This window comes from Schistocerca serialis, chromosome 8 (assembly GCF_023864345.2).
Source record: "Schistocerca serialis cubense isolate TAMUIC-IGC-003099 chromosome 8, iqSchSeri2.2, whole genome shotgun sequence".
Taxonomy (NCBI): domain Eukaryota; kingdom Metazoa; phylum Arthropoda; class Insecta; order Orthoptera; family Acrididae; genus Schistocerca; species Schistocerca serialis.
Genome location: NC_064645.1, coordinates 611,948,293 through 611,972,677, shown reverse-complemented (window position 1 = coordinate 611,972,677; position 24,385 = coordinate 611,948,293). Strand labels below are relative to the sequence as shown.

Here is a 24,385-nt window from a genome sequence, read left to right as displayed (position 1 = left end):
AGCTGTCACACTAATGAAGGCAGTACTCGTTTGAGAGAACTGTGCTGAAAGAGACTGCTTGTGTGTACAGTCTCCTATAAACTTCTGTAAACAAATTGCATGTGAAATGTCCTCATATTGTAATGAAAATCAAGACATGCATAATTTATGTAGAAGAACTTTATGTCCCTTCCTAGAGACTGAATACTAAAGTAGCATTTCAGCTAGCACAGAAGAAGTGGTGAAGAAGTCTACAACTGGGAGACACATGTGTTTGTTCTGACATAGTACTGCAGTGCAGAAGGTCAGAATTAATAAGCAGCTGCATCTGAAATCTTTCCACAGCCAACCAACATAGAATGTGAGAATAGGAAACATTTAACAAGAACTGTAATTTGCATCTTTTTGATGTATATGATACTACATTGCGAAGTTTACACTAAATTGTGTAAATGTATGAGCCTGTGTTGTAATATTGTTAATTCACTGCATTGATGAATTTAAGTCACCAGGAGAGTAATTAACATGAAATATCATTAACATAGCATTATATCTAATCATTAACTGAAAATACATTAAGACATATGTAGACAAATGTCTAAACTAGCATTTACGAAATTTGTACATGGAAAAGTGATAGCTAGTGTTCTTCAGCTAACCATAAAGTTTCAAAATTCATTTTAGTGATCAAAGCAAAACAGTATTTATAAAGTTATTAACTAAAGTAATTCAAACATTGTTGTAGAAAGGCATTTTTTGCAATTCAGTCAAGATAATTGTGATATTTCAGAATGTTAACTGATTTAAAAATACAAAGTGCCTCAAACCTTTTGTGTCAAATTGAAACAATTGATAGCTGATCCACAACTTGATTACATAGAGATAGGGAACCAGTGGTCAGAAACATATGTTTATTGTGTTATGGACATTCAGCACACACCGCATAAACATATGTCCACATGATGCCTCTTTTGTCATGTATAATCACAGATGCGTGGGAATAAAAGAGCATGCACAAAAATTTGTGGGTAGACTACATGTATGCATGGGTGGTCTCGTGTCCATACATTGCTTCAGTGTGGAAGCAGTCTGCTATGAATTCCCTTCTTTGCTTGGGAGCTTCTGTTGTGTTTATTGTGATGAAAAGGTTACAGAAAGAGAAAGCACAAAAGTGACTGTAGGTAAATGAGTATCTAAATAACAACAGTATGATGTATCTAAAAACAAAGATGATGTGACTTACCATACAAAAGCGCTGGCAGGTCAATAGACACACAAACAAACACAAACACACACACTAAATTCAAGCTTTCGCAACCAACGGTTGCTTCATCAGGAAAGAGGGAAAGACGAAAGGATGTGGGTTTTAAGGGAGAGGGTAAGGAGTCATTCCAATCCTGGGAGCGGAAAGACTTACCTTAGCAGACATTTGTGACAAATGTCTGCTTGTGTCTGTGTATGTGCGGATGGATATATGTGTGTGTGTGTGTGTGTGTGTGTGTGTGTGTGTGTGTGTGTGTGTGTGTGTGTGTGTGTGTGTGTGTGTGTGTGTGTGTGCCCTTGTTTCCCCCTAAGGTAAGTCTTTCCGCTCCCGGAATTGGAATGACTCCTTACCCTCTCCCTTAAAACCCACATCCTTTCGTCTTTCCCTCTCCTTCCCTCTTTGCTGATGAAGCAACCGTTGGTTGCGAAAGCTTGAATTTTGTGTGTATGTTTGTGTTTGTTTGTGTGTCTATCGACCTGCCAGCGCTTTCGTATGGTAAGTCACATCATCTTTGTTTTTAGATATATTTTTTCCGCATGGAATGTTTCCCTCTATTATATTTATAACAACAGTATGAGAGATACAAGGTGGTGATAATATTTTGTCTGCAAATTTCAAAGGAGGTCACAGTGAGACTTTAGATTTCTGCTTGAGAACCTACAGTGATAAGGCTGGCAATAAAATTTTGTTAGCTATTAAATGGTGACTTATATACCAGTTTCTATTCTTCATTTCAAAACAAAGCATTTCAGTAATTATTCCTGAAATTGAGAAATATTGAAGGGAGGTTCTTAGTCATTATGTGAAGGTTAATTAACTTTCAATGCATCATTTATATTTTATTTGTTTATGTAACTTTAATGATGAAAGATGATAGGAAGATTAACATCCTCCCATTTGAAAAATCTGGGACTTTCATAGACATGAGAATCAACTCTTCCCTTCTCCTCCCCCTCCCCCCTCCAAATGTCAGGCTTCCCAGTTGTGCTTTTAAGTCACCGTAGCATGAATATTCGTCCAGTTTTCATATAGGCCCACACTTTTCATAAGTTTTTGGCTTATTCTTCTCAGTTTTTCTACTTCTAAACTTTTGTATAGTATTTGATACTCGGGGCAACAAATCTCAAATTTTTATTCAAATAATCTTCAGAAGGGGCACTCCATACTACTTTCTTCTTTGTCTGTAATCATGTATAAACTTAAGTGTGCTTCCTTTGGAGTCAACAGACATTATTGCGTATAATTTGCTTCACAGTCTAAGCTCAACACATTACACAATCGAACACACGTGGGCCTCAGCTACCTGTTGTCTGCTAAAAAGTGCATTTTATGCACAGCCTCCATTTCCAGGAAATTATGTGTGCATAAATGCACATGCGTAGTTGCACTGTTAGAAATTTACACACTTGTGCAAAGTTGAAAACAAAAAAGGCATCATATGGATGCATCTTAACAACAACGTAGCTCATAGTAATTGTTCAAAGCGATGACCGCCAGTCTCAATGCATGTATTGCAATGGTGCATGCAGTTCTGCCGCACTCTTGCAAAGATCCCAGGGGTACAGTGGGGAGAGTACTGTGGAACAAGTATAACATACCTATCATAAAGAATGTGTGCAAGCATTGGGACTAGTGAATTTTGAGCCCCGTACTCACTTTTGTGGATGGATTATCCATCACAGTCCTGTAGTGCCAAACTTTGTACAGTTTTTATTGTTCGTGGACGAGGCCTCATTCACCTGTGATGGTATTTTCAACAGCTGTAACAACCATGTCTGGAGTGAGGACAATCCCCATGCCACCCACACTGGTGGCCACTAGCAACAATTCTCTGCCCAACATACATTCGTGCATTGGTAGTGATTGCCTAATAGGACCTTATTTGCTGTCTTCCTGTTTGACTGGTCCACATTACCTAGTGTTCCTGTGAGATGTGCTGCCATAATTCTTGGAGACTGTACTCCTTGTTGTGTGCAAAATGATGTGGTTTGAACATGACAATATACCAGCCTACTTCGACATTAATGTTCACAAGCAGCTGAACAACATTTATCCTCATCGTTGGATTGGAAGGGGAAGTCCTGTCCCATGGCCAGCACAATCACCAGGTCTCGCATCTCTAGACTTTTTCCTCTGGGGTTACAACAAGATGTTGGTCTATGAACTCCTGGTAGAAATGGATAAAGATTTGCTTGCTAAAATGCAAGCTGCTTGTCTCCTGGTACAACAGACACCAGGGATCTTTGAGAGAGTGTGGCAGAACTTTATGTGTCATTGACATACATGCAGGCAACTGGCGGTTGTCACTTTGCACAATTACTATGATCTACGTTGTTGTTATGCAGTACACGTTGTTGTTATGCTCTACACATAAATAAGCACCCTATCTCAATATAATCGGTTGTCGACTCACTGTCACTTGTTTCAATTTGACCCAGAAGGATTGAAACGCCTTGTATTGTAACATATTATAGAACCAAATTCTGTAAAATTGTAAAAGCAATCAAATTTTAACTGTTAACTTTAAAAAGTCTCTTTGAAACAATATATGAACTCACATGTGATTATTAAAAAGTATATAAGAAACAGCAGTTTAGACGTGTTAAATCATCTTGTAGGCAGTAAACTTGTGTCAGTGTGTGGTGCAATAAATAAGTTTTTTTTCTTTTTTCCTTAACTATTTCACTGTTTCGGCTTCATCATTAGATTTGATTAACTAGACGTGCAGCTCCTGACATGTCAGAAGAAATCATACATTCATTTCAGGTGGAGACTTTGTAACCTCGCTCAGAAACAGATATCCAGTACCCTATCCCTCCAGTCAGCCATCACCTCCAAAAGTCCTACTACCCTGTCACAGAGGAGCATTCCCTCATGCCTCAGTAGTATGCAGGGCTGGAGCAACTGAATCACTTTCTCAGCCAGGGTTTCGACTACCTCTTGTCGTGCCCTGAAATAAGGAATGTCCTGCCTGCTAACCTTCCCTCTTCTCCCACTGTGGTATTCCACCACCCACTGAACCTACAACATCCTCATCCATCCCTGTTGTGTCTAGGAATCCTGCATACTCAGTTCGCTAGACAAACATCCAAACAACTCGTATTAATGAGCTTTGTTACAACAAAACAATTACAATACTTAAGTTTGATAGATGTGTTTCAAGCAAAGGGTGATATACAAAATAATCAGTCTTCTTCAGAATAGACAAACTCAAGTCTGTGCTATATAGAGAATTCTAATGATAGATGCTACAATGTGTTGGCTAATGAAGTGGCTAACATTGCGGCTGCTATCAAAGTGGGCTGCCCTCAGTCGAGCGTGGCGCTTATGTCCTTTTCATCTAGGGGCCACTGCTGTTGCATTGTTATCCTGGGGGGAGGTCGCTCAGCATGTGTTTGGCTGATCTCTTCACGCAGCTGTCTCTTCTCCGTCATTCCTGACTAGCGTGCCAGTGCTGACTTTATGCTGCAGCATTCCTCCACCCCCAAAGTGGCTGACTGTTGTCATATATGGAGCACGACAACAGGGAGGGGGAGAAGCAGGGGTGTGGACACTCTAATGGACCAGAAGCTGTAGCTGCAGGGGACGTCAGACGTCCAGTTGTATGCCACCATTCAGCCTTCACTCTGATGGAAACGTTTCCTGGAAAATGCCCATAAGGGTATGTGTCCACCTTCTGAGGCCCATACCATGATGTAGAAGATGTCAGCCACTATGGGTGGAGCCAGCTCCATCAGAAGGACGAGAGGAGGCGAAGGCTCCATCTCCATGGGGTCGTCCTGCAGTGTCGTGATGACACCCTCTGGCAGCTTCTGTGGCCGCGCTGTCCTTGGGATTTGTGAATCTGGAGGAAGAGATACAGAAGGATTGCTGTGCACGTAACAGTGCCAAATTTGATTGTGAGGTCGGCACAGAAATCTGTCTGGGCCTGAAATGAGATAATGCATGTACCAAGTCAACAAAGGATCTCGTCTTGTGCCCACTGTCTGCTGTCATAAAAAACCCTGAAAAACATCGGTGCTGGATGCTGAGGTGGGTCGAGCAGTGTCCAATGGCAGGGGCTGTGAAGCAGTTCTGACACCAGTGGTCCGTCTCGTGGATACAAATGATAGGAGGTGGGAAACAGTTGAAATGTTTGCTCTCTGGTGTGTGCGGTGCAAAGTTCGGTCATCTGCTGCTTGAAGGTTTTGACAAAACGTTCCGCTTTGCCATTTGACTGTGGATGGAACAGTGCACTAGTTAGATGCTGTATGCCATTGTGTTCACAGAATGTTTCAAATTCATTTGACGTAAACCGAGGGTTATTTTCCAACACTATGACTTTAGGCAAAAAATAGAGGACAACACCTGAGCTGTGCTATGTGACATCATTTAGCTCACTGGCACAGCAAAAGGAAACTTGCTGTAAGAGTCTACCACAATCGACCAACGATTGTTCCAAAAAGATCCCGCAAATTCTCTGTGCACACGTTGCCACTGTGAATGCGACTTAGGCCAAGCAGAGAATTTTCGTGGCATTGGCTGACCTATTTGGGTGCCCATACCCTGCCAAGTAGTGTTGACACGCTAACTGTTTCGTACAAACAATGCTCCAGTGTCCTTGGTGAAGTAACTGCAACACTTCTTTTTGCAAAGCTTTGGGGATCAACACACTTGACTGTCCTGTCATTCTGAACAAGAATCATACCTTGCTGTATAGTGAGAGTATGTCGTTGTGCAAAGTGTCAGTGCACTATAGAGTTCTTTATGTTATGCAATGAGTGAGGCCAAGCTGTGTGAATGTATGTTAACAAAATGTTCAAATTTGAATCAGCTTCCGTGCCCTGTGCAGTTTTCCTATAGTTCAGAATTGTGAGCATCGATGTGATGACAAGATGCAGCAGAAGCATCAAAGTCTGTATCAGGGCCAATCGGAAGACATGAAAGTGCGTTCACTTTACCATTTTAAGCTGTCAGACAATACAGAATCTCGTACTGGTATTGAGACATCAACAAAGCCCATCTTTGCAATTTTTAGGCAGTTCATAGAGGAACCAGCTTCTTTGGATGAAACAAGGACTGCAGTGGGCTGTGATCCATTACTAAGTAGGATTTTCTGTCATACAAATAGTGGTGGAATTTGGTGACACCATACACAATAGCCAATGCCTCTTTCTCTATCTGTGAATGGTTACACTGAGCTGTGGACAACATTTTTGATGCGAAAGCAATAGGCCTGTCTTTATCACCAAATCTGTGTGAAAACACTGCACCGATTCCATAAGAAGAAGCATCAACTTGCAACACAACCGGTTTGTCAGGATCAAAGTGAACCAAGCATCAATCACTGAGCAATGCATCTTTAAGTTTTTGAAAAGCTTCTTAGCACTCATCTCTCCAAACAAAGGGGACATTCTTGCAATGCAAGCGATGCAATGGAGCTGCAATTTGTGCAGCAATCGATATTAAGCGTATATAATAGTTCGTTTTCCCTTACACTGACTGAAATTCTGTGACATTGTGATGAACTGGCAGGTCACGTATGGCTAACAAATGTGACTAAAGAGGATGTACACATTGACTGTTTATGACATGACCAAGATACTGAAACTCAGGTTTAAAAAAATCACATTTGTACAGTCTACACTTTAGCCCTGCATCAGAAAACACACAAAACAAAGCACGAAAATTTGCAGTATGAACTGCTACGACAATATCATCCAAATAGTTTAAACTTTTTGGTACTTGAGGAGTCGTATGTTCTAAATACTGTTGGAAAATGTTGGGTGTGGAAGCACTGCCAAAAGGCAAATGCAAATATTTAAACAAGCCCATATGAGTGTCCACAACACACACAGCGTTAGATTCTTCATCTAGTGGTATTTGAAGATACGCGTCGCACAAATCAATTTTTGAAAAGTAGCGACCAGTGCCTAATATGTCCGTGAGATCCTGAGGGCATGGCAATGGATGAGTAGCAATCGTAGTTTGTGGGTTGACTGTAGACTTAGTCAACAGAGGCAAATGCGACCTGAAGGTTTGGGGAGCAAAACCAGTGGAGTTGCCCATTGACTAGCTTGTAAGGGCGCAATAGCTCCGCTGTCTTGCAATTCTCTGAGTTCAGCAGCCACTTTGTCCCATAATGCAACGGGACCAGTTGTGGTGCAGCAAAATTTCAGCTGAACATTGTCTTTCATAGTAATATGTGCAACAAAATTGTTAGCCTTGCCTAAATCTTCAGAAAAGAGATCAGGGAATACTCTCAGCAAGCTGGCTACATTGTCTTTGGCATTGAATGCAGTCACTGACAACACCTTTTCCTGAATTTTAAAGCCAAACAAATCAAGGCCAAATATGTTCTCACAATCATGTGATTGTAGCACCATGAAAGTCACAGTTCGTGTATGTGAGGGATACATGGCAGGCAAAGTACATTTTCTGAGAATGAGAATATCTTGTCCATTACAAGCCGTCAGGTGCATGCTAGTTTTAGACAGACGTGGGGAGCCTAATAGTTCATGTGTGTTACGATTCAGCAATGTAACAGAGGTACTCGTGTCCGACTGAAATTTCGCACATCTTCCATTAAGATGCAAAAGAACAAAAAGTTTGTTGGACTGGCATAGCACTACGGAAACTGTTTGCTTGCTAGTTTTGCTAATGCCTGCAGCAGGCTTTGAACACTGCATTGATTACATGGGCCTTGTGACTAGATTTTTGTGAGTGGGCAGAATACTTACATTTGTTCCGTTGCAAATATGCAGATTGTACGTGACCTTTCTTGCCACAAGCGTAACACTGTGCTTGTCTGGACAGGCAGTCTTGGCGTTTGTGCCTTGAATAGCACCGAGGGCATGACTTCATTCTGTTCACTGATGTAGCCGCCTGTTTAGGGAACTGTTTACATGGCTTGGTGCACGGGTGTTGTTGCTGCCTACTGGGCCGGTTGTGAGCAAATGAATTGGTGGTTACTCAGATTTATCGGCCACCAGGCACCTGAATCATACTGATCTAGAATTTGCACTATGTGATGAAATGATGGATCTGACTGTTTCAAACTCTGTTAGAGAACAGATTGACATCGGTTACATTGTACACGATCACATCACACAATATAATATGTGAATATAAATCACCACAAGCACATTTGAATTTGCATTTTCTTATCATACCCTGAAAATCTGTTACACACTCACAATAAGTTTGTTCTGGCCTTTTCTTGCAATGAAAGAATTGGTACCTAGCTGCCAACACATTCACTTGTTGGTCATAATAGTTAGTTAGAGAACCTACAACCTGATCATGGGAAAGTTCACTCGGAGTGGCATTAGGGAAGAATTTCTGAACAGGTGAAAGACTGCACTTCCTACCTTTGACAAAAAGTAATGTGGTTTCACAGTACCTGATACTTTGTAAGCAATGATGTGGGCTTCATACTGTTGTGACCACTCGAACCATTCCTCTTCTTTTTTGTTAAACTGGCGAAAAGGCGATGTGGCACTCAGAGCTACAATTGTTGCATGTTGGTTGGTTGGTCGCACTGTACTTGTGTCTTGGTCGGCGAGTAACTGCTGTACCGTGTTTAGAAATTTTGCAGTCTGCAGCGTCTGAAACTGAAACATCTGTGTTAGCTGCATGCATCTATCGCTTGCAGCTGAGGCACCTGAGCAGGGGTTGGGAGAGGTGGTTTGCTCATTTTAGAATAGGCAAATGCAAGAAACAGAGACTGCAAGCAATAAAAACAAGCACACAAACAAAGAAAATTTGTGCAACACCCACATAAAGACACTGAATAGAAAGAAACACTGTAAAAGACATTGTTAAAACATGCAAACACATTCCTGAGAAGAGTAGAATTAAGGCGCCAGCAAAGCACAAAAGTCCACGACAAAACAAAACAGAGACAATTGGTGGCAGCTGATGGCTGGGGTTCGAATGTTAACAGATTGTCACTAAGTTATTCATTCGTGTCTAGGAATCCTGCATACTCGGTTTGCTATACAACCAATCAAACAATTTGTATTAATGAGTTTTATTACAACAAAACAATTACAATACTTAACTTTGATAGCTGTGTCGCAAGGAAAGGGCGACATACAAAATAATTAGTCTTCTTCAGAATAGACACACACAAGTCTGTGCTACTTAGAGAATACTGTGGGCTGCCACCAGTCAGGCGCAGTGCTTATGTCCTCTTCATCTAGTGGCCGCTGCTCTCGTGTTGTCGTCCTGAGGGAGGTTGGTTAGCGTGCAATTGCATGACCTCTTTTCACAGTCGCCTCTTCTCTGTCATTCCCAACTGGTGTGCTGATGCTGACTTTATGCCGTAACAATCCCTATTCAATCCCTGCTCCCAACCCCTTGCCTCATGGCTCATATCCCTGTAATAGACCTAGATGCAAGACTTGTCCCATACATCCTCCGACCACCACCTTACAGCAGCAAGCTGCCTTACTTTACCCTGCTGCCATTAGATGGTACATGCGCCCTCAGTGCTCTGTCATCTCACTGCTTGGTTTATACTGTTTTTTCAACTGCCCTGCAACTGATCATATGTTTTAAGTTACGAAATAACTTCTACGAAATAAAACGGAACAATTTCTTAGCTGTGTGACATACACTTGAATCGTTACAAGGACTACATGTGAAACCTATCGTGATCTACAAGCCAAGCTGCAACCACTGTGCTGTGTTCTACATGGGCTGTACAACCAACAAGCTATCTGTACTCATGAATGGCCACCCACAAAATGTGGCCAAGAAACAGCTAGACCACCCAGTTTCTGAGCATGCTGACCAACACAGCATTCTTCATTTCAATGACTACATCACAGATGTGCCATCTTGATCCTCCCCACCAACACTAGCTTTTCTGAATTGCACAGGTGGGAACCCTCCCTGCAATATATGCTATGTTCTTGTAATCTTCCTGGCCTCAGCCTTCGTTACTCAATATCCTCCACCTGCCTATCACTTTCCATGTTCCCACTCAAGCCCTGTGTTCCACAAACACACCCACAGTCTTTCTTCTTCCCTCCCCCCCCCCCCTCCCCTCCACATGCCCCCCTCCACTGTCCTCTGTATAACCTCCTGACTGCAACTAGCTGCCCTTCACCACCTCATCTCTGTACATGCTCCCACAAGCAGCACTTTCCTTTCCTCCACCCCTACCCTGTTGTCTCCCACACCCCAACCTGCACCTTATCCACACCACCCAGGCTGCTTCTCCCATCATGCACTGTAGCTCACAGTTTGGCCTTAGCAGCCAGAGTCGGTGATCGTGTGTGTGTGTGTGTGTGTGTGTGTGTGTGTGTGTGTGTGTGTGAGAGAGAGAGAGAGAGAGAGAGAGAGAGCTGCATTTGCATGAACAAGTGTGTGTGTGTGTGTGTGTGTGTGTGTGTGTGTGTGTGTGTGTGTGTGTTAGTCTAATTCAGAAGGCCTTACTTGCTCAGCAGTCTTTTTGTTGTGCCTGTCTGCGACTCAGCATCTCTACTACATGTTGAGTAGCAATCCATCCTTTTCATAGTATTGTCATTATTCCATTGTTAGAGTTACACATCTTATTCATGATTGGTGATAAAGAAGTCAAGTAGCTGAACTGTAGCCACAGAAGCTGGTTGTGTTTTAAATGGAACACTTCATCTTAATGAAGTTCAGTGTAATATGGGAATGAGGACGATCAACTTGGATTACTAAATTTCATTTTTTCCAGCTCCTGTCACAGTTGCATTCAAACATTTTTATTTTTGGTGACTAGTTTTGGACTACATTGTCCATGCTCAAACCATAACCTTCATTGTAAATGTTAACATACATTTCCACCCTGCACACACATAGAATAGCCGTAACTGGTATTCTTATATATTTATACCATACTTATACTTGTACAGGATCCAATAACTTCACAAAGACCAGAAATGACAGCTCCCTCCAACTGTCCATAGTCTGCACCTCATTCTGGCTTAGTTCTATGACAGGACTGAGAAACACTTAAGTATCAGTAGGCAGAGCAACCATGGCAGGCAACATCTATAAAGTATACTGACTACAAATTGTTTTTGCTAATATAATCATACTAATAATAATGGGTCTGACTTTTAAATTACTTAATATGATTTTATTTTAGTTTTGAGATGTGAAGATGTTTGACTGATCTATTGGCAGACTGTTACATACCTTTGCATAAGAATGTAAAACTCTGTTATGAATCTTAGCCAGGCACGCATAGCCTGTATAGATATTAGCTTTAGTTCCAGTTTATGACCGTGAATTTCCTAATTTACCATTAAGGGGTAAATTGTTTTGTGATTATAAGGCTTCTGTAGGATGTTCAGTTATTACCATTACATAATACCAGTATTCATTCTGCATGCTTCTGTTTAAAAAAAAATTAAAAAAATAAAAAAAAACTTTCTTGACCTCAGCTATATTACTGCAGAAGATTATACCAAGTGTAAAAAAGTTTACATGTTTTTCATATTTTCATTCACTAATGCCTTGTTGTGTTGTTGTGGTCCTCAGTCCGAAAACTATTGTGATGAGTCTCTCCATCCTAGTCCATCCTGTGAAGCCCTCTTTCTCTCTGCATAAGTACTGCAACCTACACCCTCCACCCCCACTTGAACCTACTTAACAGTAGTCAAGCCTTGGACTCCTCGTACAATTTTCACCCACCACACCTCTTCTGTTACCAAATTGAAAATTTCTCAATACCTCAGAATGTGCCCTATCAACTAGTCACTTCTTTTAGCCAAGTTGTGCCACAAATTTCTTTTTCCCCCATTTCTGTTCAGTACCTCTTCATGTGTTGCTTGATCTATCCATCTGATCTTCAGAATTCTTTTCAAAAGTTTCTGTTCACATTTACTCTGAACTGATTATTTTACACATTTCATTTCAGTATAAGGCAACACTACTGACAAATACAAGCAGAAAAGATACACTAGCACTTAATTAAATTGATGTAAGATGCTAACAAATTCCTCTTTTTGAAAGATGTTTTTATTGCTATTGTCAGTCTGCAATTTGTATCCTCTCTGCTTCAGCCATCATCATTTATTTTGTTACCCAAACAACAAAAATAATCTACTACTTTTAGTGGCTCATTCCCAAATTTAATTCCATGAGCATTGCCTGATTTTGTATTGTATTGTATTGTATTGTATTGTATTTATTGGTCCAGTAAATCTTACATGTACAGTACAGCACATCAGATATTGGACAGGTCAAAGTGTATCTTATAATTAAAACACTTTAGAAACTAGAAAATTATGTTCACAAAATTTTACAGCACTTCATATACTGGGCAAGTCAATGTGTAAGTTATAATTAAACCACATTAGAAACTTGAAGTTTACAACTGAATACATGTATAAGCCAATATTAACGATTAAAGTATTTGCATGATCCTCACTTAAGCTCTAAGGATTTTTGAGGAACTCTTCTACACTATGAACTGACATGTACACTAGAGAATTACATTCACAGAATTTTACTTCATATACTGGGCAAGTCGCTATACAACTTATACTTGAACCCCATTATAAACTTGAGAATTACATCTGAATGTATTTATAGGCCAATATTAATGGTTACAGTATTTGCATAATCATCACTTAGACTCTCGAGGATTTTGGAGGAACTCTTCCACACTATAAAAGCAATGTGTCAACAGATATTCTTTTAATGCTGCTTTAAAATTTTTTATATCTGTCATTACTTTAATTTCTCTTGGCAATTTATTGTAGATAATTTTTCCATGGTGTAATGTTCCTTTTTGGCACAAACTGGTTTTTGTATGGAGTACATGAGAGTCAGTTTTCTGTCTTGTATTATGATGATGAACATTTTCATTTTTGGGGAGGATACTAGGATTTGTTATTGTATATTTCTTTATAAACATTGCACTTTCAAATAGGAAAATACATGGAAGGGGAAGAATCTCCATCCTTTTAAATAATGGTCTACATGGTTTGTTCCTTTTTATTCCAGCCATGATTCTCACTATTCTTTTTTGCATCCTGAAGAGTTTTAGGCAAGATGGCGAGTTACCCCAAAAAGTGATCCCATATTTTAGGACAGAATGTATATTAGAATAGTAAACTGTCATTAGACAGTCCTTATGACAGCAGTTTTCTAGCACTCTCATTAAATAACACATGGTACTTAGCTTCTTTAATATGTTGTCAATGTGAGTTTCCCATCTAAGATTATCCTGTAGCCAGACCCCCAGAAATTTTGTATTAGGCACACTTGCAATATCCGTGTCTGACATCTGAATTCTTATATCCTCTTCAATGTTTCTCTTGATATTATGAAAATTTAATGCTACTGTTTTGCTTTTATTTATTATTAGTTTGTTTTGGTTGAACCAGTTTACAACATTTGTTAATGCTTCAGACAGTCTTGTCTGTAGTATCTTTGCAATCTTCCCGCTGACTAATATGCTTGTGTCATCTGCAAACTGGATAGTGCTACGGTACTGGTTGGCTGATGTTAGGTCATTTATATATATCAAAAATAGGATAGGGCCCAGTACCGAGCCCTGCGGTACTCCATATTTTACTGCTTTATAATCAGAATAGTGTCTTGTTGATTTATTTTCTTTGTGAAAATGTATTTCTACTACTTGCTTGCGGTCAGTAAGATATGATCTAAGCCAGCTGTTAGGCATACCTCTGATACCAATTCTTTCAAGCTTCTGCAGCAATAGAGTGTGGTCTATGATGTCAAAAGCCTTAGACAGATTAAGGTATATGCCAGTTACTTTTTGTCCACTATCAATTTTTTCGAGTACTTCACCCAGAAATTCATATATTGCTGTTTCTGTTGATCGGCCTTTCCGGAAGCCATGTTGGGTTGTGGATAATATTTTGCACTTTTCTAGAAAATCTAGCAACCTCTTATGAAAAATTTTTTCTAGTATTTTAGAAAATGTAGATAGCAAGGCAATAGGTCTATAATTGGCTATGTCTTCTTTCTTACCCTTTTTGAACAGTGGTTTTAGTTTCACTGTCTTTAAGCAGGAAGGAAAGACTCCATTTGTTAATGAACTGTTGAAAATGTGGGCTAATGGTATTGCAATGAGGTCCCCCACATTTTTAATGACATAATCTGGAATCTCATCCACACCTGTTGAAAATTTTGTTTTTAACTCTCTTATTGATAGTATAATTTCCTTAGGGTTGGTTGGAGTAAGAAATAGGGAGTTGCAGTTTCTATTTTGATTGGGTGGTGTTGTAGCAGGATTTTTATTTGAAGATTTTATGTCAGATAGTAATTTTTCACTAATATTTGCAAAGTATGTATTAAAAGCATTGGCTACTTCTTCTGGATTTGTAATTTTTTTGCCATTTTGGATTACCTGGAGATTTACATTTTGGGAGGTCTCGTTTCCTACTTGTTCTCTGACTATCTTCCACATGGCTTTCATTTTGTTCCTGGCCATTTTTATATGGTGATCATTTGTTGTTTTTTTAGATTCTTTTATGACTTTGTGAAGCACTCTCTTATAATTCTTGAAATGCACCAGAAATTCTTCTGTAACATTTTGTGTTTTTGAGATTTCATAAAGTCTCCTCTTTTCAACACATGATATTTTAATGCCTTTCGTCAGCCATGTAACATTTCTTTTTTAATTTTTTAATTTTGGTTTTTAACTGGAAAAGAAATATTGAAATAATGGGAGAATATTTCCATGAACATGTCAAACTTTTTACATGTGTCCTCATAGTTGTCTATATCATTCCATGTTTCTTTTTTCAGTAAGAGCCTTAAGTGTTCTAGGTTGTGCTTGCTAAAATTTCTACCTTTTCTTGTCATTTGTTGTTCAGTATTTCCTGCAGTGTCTACTGGGAATTCAATAAACTGTGCATAATGATCACTGAAACCTGTATTCATATTTCCATATTTGTATAAATATTTATCTGTATTTATTAGTATCTGATCTATAGCACTGCTTGACGATTTGGTGACTCTGGTGGGGGATTTGATAGTTGTATGTATGTTGTAGGTTTTTAATAAGGCCTCAAAGTTTAATCTGTCTTTTGAGTTCTTGTTGAAATCTATATTAAAATCACCACATATGATGGTTGTTTTACTAACTATTTTTATACTGTTAAGTGCCTTCTCAAGATTTTCAATGAAAGTAGTTACGTTTCCATCTGGGCTTCTATATATGCAAATAACAATTATATTTAAATTTGTCAGTTCTGTAGCAGAAATTTCGAAGTTTTGCTCTTCCCCTAGCTGGTTAGTGAACTTTAAATTTTCGTGTTTGACGTCCTCTCTAACATATATGCATGTTCCTCCATGCATGGAGGTTTTCCTACAAAAAAAAGATGAAAGGGTAAAGCCCTCTATCCTTGTGTGATGTAACATATTTTCAGATAACCAGTGCTCACTAACACATATAACAGACACTTCTTTTAGTTCATCTGCTAACAATATTTCTATCTAATTCAGCTACATTCCGTTACCCTTATGTTACTTTTGTTGATATTCATCTTGTAATCTCTTTTCAAGACAATAACCATTCCATTGAACTGCTCTTCCAAGTCCTTTGCAGTCTCTGATAGAATAACAATGTCATCGGCAAAGATTAAAGGTTTTATTTCTTCTCTCTGCTCTTTAATTATCTTTCCAAATTTCTCCTTTGTTTCCTTCACAGCTTGCTCAATATACAGATTGGATATCACTGGGATAGACTACAACCCTGTCCCACTCCCTTCTTTTAATGCTTCCCTTTCATGTCCTCCGACTCTTATAATTGCAGTCTAGTTTCAATGGAAGTCGTAGGTAACTTTTCGTTCCCTGTATTTTATCCCTGATACCTTCAGATTTCCCAAGAGTAGTGCAGTCAGCACTTTCAAAAGGTTTCTCTAACTCCACAAATGCTATAAATGTAAGTTTGCCCTTCATTAGGCTAACTTTGAGATAAGTTGTAGGCTCTGTACTGCCTCACATGTTCCTAGATGTCTCCGGAACCCAAACTGATCATACCAGAGTTCAACATAAACCAGTTTTTCCATTCAACTGTTAATAATGAGGGACATATTTTGCAGCCATGTCTTACTAAACAGATAGTTTGTAACACTGGAACCTCTCAGCATGTGCCTTCTTTGGAATTGAAATGATTACATTCTTCTTAAAGTCTGAGGGTATTCCATCTGTCTCATATATCTTGTACACCAGCCGAAACAATTTTTGTCATCGAGGTAAGAAGCAGATTGGCTTCAGTGGTATTTGGCCTATTAGAGAAGAGGTCTTTCATGCAATTTAGGACTGGGGAGAATTCAACAATGGAAAATCCAGGATGGAGTGTGCCCTCAGCAGCCAGAGACTGCAGTCTGTGTGTGTGTGTGTGTGTGTGTGTGTGTGTGTGTGTGTGTGTGTGTGTGTGTACAACTTTTCTTACCCGAGGAACATTAAATGCCACTGGAAGGCAGGCCATGTTTCTGCAGAACCACTAAGTTGAGTACTTTCGATGTTAGCAGAAAAGCAGAAAGATAAATTGTGCTGGCACACTCCGCTGTCTTCTCTGTTTCATGTGTCAAAGCTACTCATTCATATTCTGGTATATTCAGACCAATATTGCCTCAAGATCCCTTGAAACTCAAAACAAAGTCTGGTTCTTTTAATTCACCCAGGTCCTATTACCTTAATTTCCTATTGTTTTTCAATTTCTCCAGTTTTAATGTGCAGGTAATAACCAGTAAATTATAGTCAGAGTCAGTATCTATCCCTAGAAATGTCTTCAGGTTTAAAATCTGGTTTCAAAATGTCTGTCTCAGCATTATACAATTAATCTGAAACATGCATGTTTCTTCAGATCTCACCAACATATACATTCTTCTTACAAGACTTTTAAACTGAGAGTTAGCAATGACTAAGTTATGCTCTGTGGATTTTACGAGGTGATTATATCTTCCATTCTTTTCTGCCAGTCCATATTCTCTTACTATTTTTCCTTCTCTTCATTTCCTTATTACCAAATTCCGGTCCCCTATCACAGTCAAATTTTCGTTTCACACATCTGAATAGTTTCCTTTATTTCATCATACATTTTTTTGAATCTCTTCATCATCTGTGGAGTTAGTTGATCTATAAACTTGTGCTACTGTGGTAGGTGTTGGCTTTGTCTCTGTGTTGACTACAATAATGCGTTCACTATACTGTTCATAGTAGTTTACCCACATTTCTACATACTTATTCATTATTAGGCATTCTCTTGCATTACCTGTATTTGACTTTGTTTGAATAATCTTGTACTCATGTGAGCAGAGGTCCTGTTCTTCCTGCCGCCGCACTTCACTAACTTCAACCTATCTATTTCCTTTTTTAAATTGTCTGACATACCTACGTGATTAAGGGATCTAACATTCCATATGCTGACTTGTAGAACACCAGGTTGTTTTATCCTGATGGTGAAATCCTCCTGAGTAGTCCTTGCCCAGAGACCCAAAAGGGCTTATTTTACCTCCAGACTAATTCACCCAAGAAGCCAACTGCTACAGCTACACTCCCTTACAGAAAAAATTATGGCTGTAATTTCTCTTTGCTTTCAGTCATTCATGGTACCAGCACAGCAAGGCCATATTTGCTAATATTACAAAGCCGGATCAGTTGATCTTATCGATTGTTGCCCCTGCAACTACGGAAAAGGCAGCTGCCCTTTTCAGAAACCACTGGTTAATTTGACTGCTCCGCAGGGACCCCTCTGTTGTGATTGCACCTACGTTATAACTATCTATACCATTGAGGCATGCATGCCACCAGTCTTTGGCAAAGTTTTTGGCTCATGGGGGGACTAATGTTTCAGAGCATCATATTCTGCGAACAACCCTTCACTGAGGAAGAAATTTGTTGCACAAAAGTCTCTAATAAAGATGATGTGTAGCGTCTGCTTTAGAAACTCTTGTAGACAGTTCTATAAACAGTCATGCATACTGGCAGTCGTCTGTGAATTTACTCCACCATAAGTTTGTTGCCAACAATCAGTCACAGTTCAAAACAACAGTAACATTCGTAAAAAGAACAGTAGAAGGAGAAATGACGCTACTCATTACTCAGCCCTGATGTGACACAGAAAGGGGTGAGGTATTAAGCCATAAAAATCTCTCACCGTTATTCAGTGACTTGAGGAATATAATTGACAGCTCTTTTCAGTAGCATAATTCCTAGAGTTTCTGATTTTTGTGTGTGTGTGTGTGTGTGTGTGTGTGTGTGTGTGTGTGTGTGTGTGTGTGTGAGTGAGAGAGAGAGAGAGAGAGAGAGAGAGAGAGAGAGAGAGAGAGAGAGAGAGAAAGAGAGAGAGAGAGAGAAAGTATAACAACCGTATGGAAAAAATAAAGACAATTTAAGATTATTATAAAAAAAAACAGCCATGTTGTCACGTTTCTCACTGAGAAAGTGATTACATTTGTAGAGTAACAGATATATTCTACATCATAGTGAAAGAGTACTATTATCTCTATTGAAACTTGCAAGCTGTAAAAGTTAATGAGTTAATGCCAAACACGCTGGACTAAAAATTTGTTATAACTCTCTTCGTTCTATGTCTACTCATGTAAATAGTACCTTGTGCCTGGTTCTCATGGGGTACACAAGATAGTGCTTTTTGTTTTGGCTAGAGAGGTTAATTGACAGCGGCACTACAGAAAAAAAGGTTAAGAGATGCCTCGCCGATATATCACCTCATTTATCAGTTTGCAAGCATGTGCTGGAAAGTAAGACTATTGAACTCGTTATAAAATTTTGATGTGAAGGAAGACACCCATAGAAGATTTAGAGGAGAGCCGTGTGGTTCATGTATAGTGTTTATAGATGGCTTATCATCAAAATTGTGTCAACAGGCTCCAACGATCAACATTGCAATAAATGTGTTTTGCATCATGATAAGATTTACTGTTTCTGTGTTCCAAGATTGGATGAGAAATATATTGCTTTGTCCCACACACATTTTACAAATGTCCCCTCTTCTTCCTCCCCCACTCCACCCCTCTTACAAGCACCTATTGTCCTAACTTTTCATCAACGTGACTTTGGAGTGTACTACAATTACTTTTATGTATGTTAGTATCTCCTACCTTTAAGACAATAAGCAAAATATTAAGAATAACATTTCCTTTTCAGACGTCTGCTGCAAATGGGAGTATACAATGCAGAGCTTTTCAATAATCTTGGACTCTGTTGTTTTTATGCTCAGCAATATGACATGACACTGACATGCTTTGAACGAGCTTTAAATTTAGCAACAGATGAAGTAATTGCTGATATATGGTATAATATTGCACATATAGCAATTGTAAGTACTTTCTTTTTAATTTTGTAAATATATTTGTTCTGAAATTTTGGACATTGAGTCAAATCAGAAATTTGTTAACATAGTCTTTGCATGCTATATTGGGACTGCAAATGATGTAGCCACAGAAACAAGTCTGCCCACATCCCATTCGTGATAAGCAATTAACTTTCATTCTGCAGCAAAATTTTATATACTAGTGACAAAAGTTGGTCTTATAAGTGAATACACTGGAAAATTTGTTTCTGAAAGGAGCAAATATGTTGCCAGTCACATCGGCTGTAAGAACAAATCCCCCTCTTTTTTTTAAATCGATTCATGCTAAGTTACATATTTTGTTGTTAGGATGGCTATACCCTTTAATTTTATGCTCAGTGGGGCTTTGAAACAAATAGTATTATTTTATATGCAATGAAAGTGAATCGGGGTAGAAATGAGCCAATTAGTGAAGCCTGGTGACTGGCAGGAACCATCTGAATGTGTACAGAGAGTTCCAATTTAATTTTTTTGTGATTGCATTTTCTGTCTGGAATGATGTGTTCCACAACAAATTCTATTCCTGTGCCAACCTCTTCATCTGAGAGTAGCATTTGCAGCCAAAATCATCAGTTACTTATTAGATGCTTTCCATTGTCTTTCTTTCCCAACAGTTTACCCTCTAAGCTCCCTAAAGTATCATGCAAATGATTCCTTGATGTCTGAACACTACCGTATCACCATAGGCATCCACAGAAATTTATTGGGGGGGGGGGTATAAAAGTCTAAAATTGTCATTTTGACACCTGAATAAAAGTAAGTTATTATTTGTTCATATTTTCTCCTACCAGTCACTATTGTTTTAAACAATAGAAACTCCACATTGGAATAACAACAATATTAGGAAAAGAATATACTGCTACTCACCATAAAGATGACCCATTGAGTTGGAGACAGCTACAACAAAAAGACTTACATTGTAACTGTTGGCCATAGCCTTCTTCAACAAAGAAAACACACACATTCACACAAGTAAGCACACCTCACACACACAACTGCTGCCATGAGCAGCTCTGACTGGAATGGGACTGTCACGAGATTAGCAATCTGGAATGGGGTGTAGAAGGGGGATGGATAGCAAAGTACGGGTGGTGGGAGGGGGAAGGGGAGAGAGTGAGAAGAGTGCTGTCTGGCAGCGTGTCCAGAGACCACAGACTGCAAGGCACAGCATTGGTGGATGGGAAGTGGGATTTGGGGGGGAGTTGGACTAGGGGAGCAGAAAAGGGGAGGGGTGGGGAAGGGGAGAGGACAGGGGAGTACATTGGCAGAGGAAGGCACATAAAGAGTGTGAGGGAATGTGAAAAGTGAGGATCTGATAGGATTGGGGGGAGGGGGGGGGGGGGGTAGAAACTGTTGAGTGGAGGTTGTGGGAACCGTAGGTTACCTTAGGTTGAGGCCGGAATAATTTCAGGAGTGGAGAATGTGTTGTAAGAACAACTCCCATCTGCACAGTTCAGAGAAGCTGGTGGTGGACTGGTGGTGGAGCGAAGGATCCAAATGGCACAGGTTGTGAAACAGCTATTGAGGTCAAGCATGTTGTCTTCAACTGCATGTTGTGCCACAGATTGGTTTACTTTGCCCTTGGCTACAGTTTGGCAGTGTCCGTTCGTCATGGTAGATGGTGGGTAGTCATACCAATATAACTCCATTCCATACAGCATACCTGCAGTGTCAAGGACTCCCTTTCCTGGTGTACTGAAGTTCTCACAGGGCTTTCACAGACAGGCACTGTCCACTAAACCTAGTTTGCAAACAGATTTCCCGTGCCATTTCCCCATACACCCTCAATCCTCCTACCACCTAGAAGAGCCAGCTATGAAAGCGTGCGCCCTTCTTCATCCTGTGCTGCCCGTGACTGGAACACCTGAACCACATCCTTAATCAGGGCTTTGATTATCTATCATCATACCCTGAGATGAGTGACAGCCTACTCAAGATCTTTCCCACCCCTCCTAGGGCAGTGTTCTGTCACCCACTCATTCTGCACAACGTCCTAGTCCATCCCTATACCACTCCCACTCCCAACCCCTTGCAACAGGGATCATATCCCTGTGGAAGACCAGGTACAAGACCTGTACAATCCACCCATACAGCACTTCCTATTCCAGGTCTGTCACAGGCTTATATTGCCCCATCAAAGACTGGGCCATCGGTGAAAGCAGCCATGTTGTATACTGCTGCTGCAACCATTGCACAGCTTTTTATATTGGTGTGACTACCAACCAGCTGTCCACCAGGATAAATGGCCAGTGCCAAACTGTGGCCAAGAGCAAAGTAGACCACCCTGTGGCACACCATGCAGCTAAACACAACACTCTTGACTTCATTGGCTGCTTCACAATGCGGGTCATCTGGATTCTCTTGTCCACCACCACCTTTTTGGAACTGCACGGATGGGAGTCATCCTTACAACATGTACTGTGCTTCTGAAATTATCCCGTGCCTCATCATACGGTAACCTACTGTCCCTACACCCTCCACTCAACAGTTTCTGCCCCCTCGTCTTATTACTTCCTCCTTTTTCACATTCCCTCACCCTCGCCCTCACCCTCACCCTCGCCCTCACTGAGCGCCACCCTCTGCCAGTGCACCCGCCTGTCCTTTACCCATTCCTGCTCCTCTCCTTTCCCACTCCCCATCCCCCCTCCGTGCCCCACCTCAAAACACTGCGCCTGGCAGTCTCAAGTCCCTGCATGCCTCGCCAGACAGTGCTCTTCTCACCCCATCCTCCCCCCCTCACCTGTATCCTGCCATCCTCTCCCCGACCCACTCCAGATTGCTATCCACGCAACTTTCGCATTCTGGTCAGAACTGCTGGTGGTAGTGGTCATGTGTGCATGAGATGTGCTTACTGGTGTGAATGTATATGTGTTTCATAACAATGAAAACAATCACTTATTGACAAAATTATTTAACTGGATCGATAAAAAATCTACTCCTTTTCATCCTGTATGGTAAGTCTCCCATGACCCGCAGTTCTGGGTGACTTTCATGAAATCTAACCCTTTTCCTCGACCTCTCCAGTCCTTTTTCTTCACCCCTTTTCCTTTCCCTTCAACCCTTCTGCCTGAAGAAGGAGCCACTGGGTCCAAAAGCTTGCCAGTTACAACTGTCTTTTATGTGTGTGTTCTACCACCGCTTGGTGAGCAGATTTTTTATCTTTCCAATTATATAATGTATGTGTGCTTTATGTAAGGCTCCACAATCCCAATATGTGGATGGCTCATTATGTAACATAAATCTAGGATTTAGTCTGGTATGACCAGTGTGGAGGCAATATAGGATGATGGATTCCTTCTGGGATGAGTGGCAGGAGGACCACTGTGTAGCAGCAGTCTCCTTGATAGTGCAAGATTTAATAGAGGGGGCAGTAGCCCACCTGATGTATTTCCATCTCTGAGTGAAGAGAGGTCTTACTTGTACCCTCGGATCTGCACATGGGATCATCACAGTGAATGTTAGACTAGTAATCGCTTCTCCAACCAAATGGTCTGTCAGTTCATTCCTCACAATACTTAAATTACAAAGGTCAGAGGTAACGTCATGAATAGCAGATATCATAGGGTGACCAGAGTAACATCAATCAATAGCCTAGAGGCTTCTCACTGAAACACTACAAATTAAGACATTGTCGAGGGAGGTTTGTTGCACAAAATGTAGGGCTCTATTAATGTCTATCAGCTCCACAGTAAAAACAATATACTTTCTTGGCAACAAAAGTTGTTCGTGACTGATGGGAACTGTAACAACATACCCTGTGCTATCCATGGTTTTAGAGCTGTCATTGTGAATGATGGTAGCACTCTGATACTCCTGAAGAACTGAGAGAAACAGGTGCCAAAGGGTCATGGCAGTGGCTGAAATTTAGGTCCTTGACATAGATCAATCCTACCTCATGGCCTGTATAGTAACCGGCAGGGGGACCAGGGAAACATGGGTAACACAGTCGAAGGGGTCAGGCAGAGGGCTTTCAGATGCATTCCAATAATCCCAGCCGAGAGGTGTTCCTCCAGCTGATAGTACCACTTGAGGACAGGCGGCAGGTGTGAGAGGTTCTGTGCCCCATGTATGCAAAAAGAATTTGGTAAGTTGGATGGTCAGGAAATACTTGGACCGAGATTGCAAGAGTTGGTACTACCAGAAATGAAGAGTTAAGATCCCTGCTTTGGCAAGGAGACTGTCTCCGGGACTAGCCTGAGAGGTGTCAGTGACCAGTCTTAGTCCACGATGATTGACTGGGCCCAATGATTTCAAAGTCGAAGATGCCATTGAGCCATAAACCTGCCGACCATAGTCCATTTGCATCAAGACCAGGGATCAGTAAATATGGACTAGAGTAGTGCAGTCTGCAACCAAGACGTGTGGGCAAGGAAGCAGTGTGTTAAGCTTTTGCATCAAGTTACTGGTTGACAAATACGAGGCAGGCATGTTATCAAAGAGGATTCCAAAAAGTCGGGACTGTGCAACAATGTCCAAGCAATGGGTACTCTAGTACAGTTCTAGATCAGGATGGAATGTAGTATGACCAAAGGAGAGAACTGGAAGCCATGGGAAAGGTCCAAGTGGAGGGCCTTCTGATGGCTCATTGGAGTTGGAATTCAGCCAAGGCTACAGATTAGGAGCTACACCAAATGCAAAAGTCATCAACATACAGCATGGGTATGACCACTGTTTCTATAGAGTTCACTACCCCACTGATGATGACATGCAAGACTGTAATTCTCAGCAGAGAGCCCTGTGGGATTCCATTCTCTCGGACCTGTGCTGAATTGAGAGATGTACCAACTCTAACACAACACAACCAGTAGGACAAAAAACTGACAAAT

General features: G+C 40.5%; 1 protein-coding gene across 1 annotated transcript in view; it reads left to right on the top strand.

Annotated features, from left to right (window-relative positions):
* LOC126416620 (tetratricopeptide repeat protein 8) overlaps positions 1–24,385 on the top strand; it is an 84,671-nt gene that overhangs the window by 23,917 nt on the left and 36,369 nt on the right. Inside the window, exon 6 of the mRNA XM_050084376.1 lies at positions 19,355–19,526. Within this exon, the coding sequence (XP_049940333.1) occupies positions 19,355–19,526 (172 nt within the window). The remainder of the gene's footprint in view (positions 1–19,354; positions 19,527–24,385) is intronic.